Here is a 4,869-nt window from a genome sequence, read left to right on the forward strand (position 1 = left end):
ACTAATTTATAAAAAAATAAATAAATATATATTAATAATTTGCAATTAATAATTTAATAATTTTTAATTTTTTTTAATTTAAAAGTTCATTAATAGATTATTTAATTTTAAAAATATATACATATACATAATTTGTTTTATTATATATTTTTTTATTTTTTTCAGGAATATAATTTTACTGCAAAATGTTTAGAAAAAAATAAATATAATTATAATAAATGTTCATTATATGTTGAAAATTACAAAATCTGCAAAAAATTTTGGGTAATTGTATTATTATTATGTATTATTAAATATAATTATTGCATTGTAAAAATACTTTATACATTTTATTATTTTAGGCAAAGATAATAAATTATCGAAAGATAAAAAATATAAAACCCTATGTTCCTTTACCAGAAGAACGACAAAAAATAAAAGCAGAATATTTACAATCACAAAATAAATAATCTTTCATGTAATTTTGACATACTGAAGAATTGTAATCGTATAATGGATTAAAATTTTTTTTTTTATTATAAAGAATTAATTCATCCTTATTAATTAAATAATAATAACTTATCAAAATTTGATGAATTTTATTAATATTTAACATGTATATTTATTTATTTAGATTTATTAAGATATTATTAAGAATTATTATAAAACATTTTTTTTAAGAATGTATTTATAGTTTCTTTAAATCTATATAAATAATTAAAAACAAAATCTTAAATTTAATTGTTATCATTGCTTAATTTAAATTAATTTAAATTAATTTCTAGGTTCAAAAATAAAATATTTTTTTATAACTTTATATTCATAAAATGAAGTTAATAATGATATAATAATGATCATTCATTTAAATTATATATATATATATATAATTTTATAGTTATAATTTAATTATAGTTATCAAATAAAATAAACATATAATTGTGTTTTGTGTTTTTAATTATATTATCAATAGATTAAAAATATATAAATAAAATGTACATATATAACTTTTAGGAATAAACAAAATATAATTTATGTAAAATTGTTTTTATCTTTGGCAAAAACGAAGATTTGAGGAATAATACATTATACATATTATATTCGATGAGTTATAACAATATAAACTTACAAACAATATGTTGTTACATATGAGAAAAAATTAAATATCTAAAGAATAAAGTTACATAAGAATACTTCAATTAAAATAGATTACATAGTTTTTAGATTACTATTTATACAAGTGTATTCATAAATATTTCAGTTAAAAAATTTAGCATTTCAAAGTTGTTTCATGTTTACTAATTTTTTTTTTTTTTTACTATTTATATACATATACTAAAATTTACAAAAAATTTGTTACTATTTAACATTCTAAGATTTCAAACAAATGCAAATTTGTTTTTTTTATAAAATGTAATATAATTCCTACAGAGTATTTCTAAAATTATAATTATTAATAATATAGACTAATAATGTATTAAATTAACAAGTAAAAAAATTTAAATTTAATATTCATATAATCATTTCAAACTTTATGATGCAGTCATTAAATGGAATCAAATGTAATTATCAAATAGAATCAATTAAAATTTATAATAATTTATAATAATTTATAATAATTTATAATAATAGATTTTTAAATAAATTAATTTTTTCATGACTTATGATTTATTTCTAAAACGTGGAAAATATTACTTGATTTTATTATTATTATTTTAGATTAAATTGATGTTTTGAATCCATTAACATTCATAGAAATAAAAAAATAATTCAAATAATAATTGAAATTTACATTCTTTTACAATTGACTATTGTCTCAATATATTTTTCATGAAAATTTAATTAAAATTAACATGTATTTGATTGTAATAAATCGAAAATAATAAAAAAAAGAATTAATTATTATACAATCCCGATGTTAAAAAAATTATTATACATTTCTGATTATGATTTTATATATTTTTCCTACATTAAAAATTTACATTTTTTTATTTTATTTTAGAAACATGAAGCAAATTTTTTAATTAATTTTATTAATTCTCGACTTCTTCAGTCTAGCTCAAAATTTATTGATTTATTATTCGTGTATTAATACACGAAATTTTGTACATTTGCAAAAATATTTCATTATTGAAAACTGATTACTATAAGTATAATATAACATATATATGCATTTTTACTCAAAATAAATAATCTCTTTCATATATCTTATTACAGATGTATACCAACATTATATCTAACTCTTATCTCCATCCAACTTATATCATTCCAACTTGCTCAGAGTTTTCATATATTACGAAAACTTCTTTCTTTAATAATTATTTTAAATAAAAAAATTTCTGCACAGATCTTTGCAAAAATTTAAAGTTAAAACAACTCTAAATTTCTGCAGAGAACAAGATATTCATTTCATGAGAATATTGAGCAAGTTAGACTTATAATTTGATTTCTCAGACAATACATATTAAAAACGAAGAATTTGATGTGCATTCAAAGCTAAAAGCTTCGCATGTGTAAAAATAAATATTCTACGCACAGTCAGAGTTACGAACAGAAAAATTCATAAAATAATTATGTAATTATATCATAATAATATAAGATTAAATTTATCTCTGCAAATGAATAATTAATATTACATAACAGTTATTTTTTCTTTTGGATATGATCAATGATGATTACATATTTGAATGAACTGTTACTATCTACTGTTAAGTATTTGCATATTTATAATCAAAATGCATTTTTTTCTTATTAATCGTAATTTCAAATTTTCTTTCTGCTCTATACTTACTCGTTCGTAGCTCTTTCCGATCGTTTGTTTATATTTCTTCGTTTTTAACATGTATCGTCAGCAAGTAGTCAGTCTGTACGATCTTTAATACGGAATGTATAAATACGAAAATGACGACACATTTGACGTACCTAAAGAAATAATAATTTATTATTAATAATCAAATATTTTGTTTAAAATATTAAAATAAATCTTACCACACATGTTCCATAATGAATATGTGCTAATAAAGCTATAATGGCAAGAATATATGTAAACACTAGGTCTATGTTAGGTAAGATAAATGAGAATACTGCTGCAACTGCTATAGGTAGTAGTATCCATGATAATAGTTCACATCTAGTATTACTCATTTGTGATACAATTAAACGACACTGTAAATTTTAAAAAGCATTAATTTTTTAATAATCAAATAATTTTGTATTAATTATCTGATATCTTTCTCTTACACATATATTTGAAAAGATAGTTCCAATTGCTAAAAAAATTATTCTGGGATCTTTCTCTATGATATTACTAGGTGAATGGACTATCCAAATTGTTGAAATCATGAAAAGTACTGTTAAAGGCAATAAAGGTCTTATAGCATCTACAAATGTTCGCATTTTACCAGTTTTATCTCTATATGATCTAAAAATTGAAAATACTTTTTAAACAAAAATCATGAACAAAAAACAAATTATATCAATTTAATTGCACTGACTTGTATATATTCCACAATACCACAGGTAAACTAGATACAATTGCAGTAACATAAAGTAATATTTCAAACATCACTCCCACTGGTATACCACCAGGAAAAACAATTTTCCAAGTTCTATGTCCACCTATACTAGATATGATAAAAACAATAATAGTACCCTAAAAATTTTTAAGGTAATCATAAATTATTATATCATTTTATTTATGTCTATTAGTAATTTGCTAAATATTTTAAAATAGAAACTTACTACCATAGATAGATCATATCCCCAAGGAAGGAATAAGACTCCTGTATTATACTTTTCCCAATGAGTCAAATAGAAACTGATAAACACATTCCATAAGATGAAATACATTCTTAATGGTGATACACTAAAATCTGTCCGCCCAAAGACAGAAAACATACAAACACTAATAAGCATTGTTGTCCAACTGTCTAATCCGTGATCAAATAATTCTCCTAAAGGTCCAGATGTCTGTGTACGTCGTGCTTGTTTTCCATCAATACCATCTGCAAAATAAACATTACATTAAATATAATTATTTTATAAGTAAGTTAGGGATAAAATTATACTTACCAAGAGTATATGCCATAAATACATTGAATGCACCTAAGGCAAAGACCCATCTTGGTATAGGGGGATATTGTGATTTATCATCACTTGATGCATATAAATAATAATCATAAAATGCAAATAATGTAAAGTTGAACACAGTAAAAAGAAATCCAAAGAAAGTTAATACATTTGGAGCAACCCATTTTGGACAGTACTGAAAAAAAATTTTAAATCAATGTAATTAATTTTAAAAAATTAATTATAAAAATAAATTTTAATAGAAAACATACATGAACTATTTTATTCCAAAATGGATGCATAATATATACACTAAGAGGACTCGTATCCACTGAATTATACTGAAAATATAAAAATTGATTAATTATAATAAAATTCATAGATTTTTAAATCTTTTTTTAAATCAATTATCCTTAATATTTTCTTAAAATAAAATAAATCTGAAATCTAAAAATAAAAATCTAAATAAATATTTTTAGATTACAAGTTTAAGTATAAATGAACTTTATATAATTATAAGTAATAATGAATTTTATATAATTATATATAACTATATATATAATTATAATAATATATATATATATATCATTTATATATTTATTATAAAACAATTATTAATTAATAATTAAAATAATTTAATTAATTAAAACAAATATTTATAATTAAAATTTTAATAGTATAATAATATATCAATAAAATAGTAACTTTCAAATTATAATAAATAATTATAATACCATTTCTTCAATAATTAACATATAATTTTATAAAATATAATAAAAACAACTTTATAATTTTAAAAAAAAATCTTATTAAAAAATATTTTAT

The 4,869-nt window shown here is 19.3% G+C and overlaps 1 protein-coding gene and 1 long non-coding RNA gene across 2 annotated transcripts in view; one reads left to right on the forward strand and one right to left on the reverse strand.

Moving 5' to 3' along the window:
- The first annotated feature begins 199 nt into the window (after positions 1-199).
- On the forward strand, positions 200-521 carry LOC116186240. Its single transcript, XR_004151199.1, has 2 exons — positions 200-264; positions 342-521. It is a non-coding gene; the product is annotated as an uncharacterized LOC116186240 (long non-coding RNA).
- Positions 522-2,444: 1,923 nt separating this feature from the next.
- Positions 2,445-4,869, reverse strand: part of LOC102676667 (ethanolaminephosphotransferase 1-like) — a 3,076-nt gene continuing 651 nt past the window's right edge. Inside the window, exons 2-8 of the mRNA XM_006607290.2 lie at positions 4,317-4,385; positions 4,048-4,240; positions 3,718-3,980; positions 3,471-3,628; positions 3,217-3,397; positions 2,965-3,141; positions 2,445-2,898 (exon numbers count right to left, since the gene is read on the reverse strand). Coding sequence (XP_006607353.1) covers positions 2,836-2,898; positions 2,965-3,141; positions 3,217-3,397; positions 3,471-3,628; positions 3,718-3,980; positions 4,048-4,240; positions 4,317-4,385 — 1,104 coding nt within the window. The 3' untranslated portion in view covers positions 2,445-2,835. The remainder of the gene's footprint in view (positions 2,899-2,964; positions 3,142-3,216; positions 3,398-3,470; positions 3,629-3,717; positions 3,981-4,047; positions 4,241-4,316; positions 4,386-4,869) is intronic.

Source organism: Apis dorsata, unplaced genomic scaffold (genome assembly GCF_000469605.1).
Source record: "Apis dorsata unplaced genomic scaffold, Apis dorsata 1.3 scaffold_4, whole genome shotgun sequence".
Classification (NCBI taxonomy): domain Eukaryota; kingdom Metazoa; phylum Arthropoda; class Insecta; order Hymenoptera; family Apidae; genus Apis; species Apis dorsata.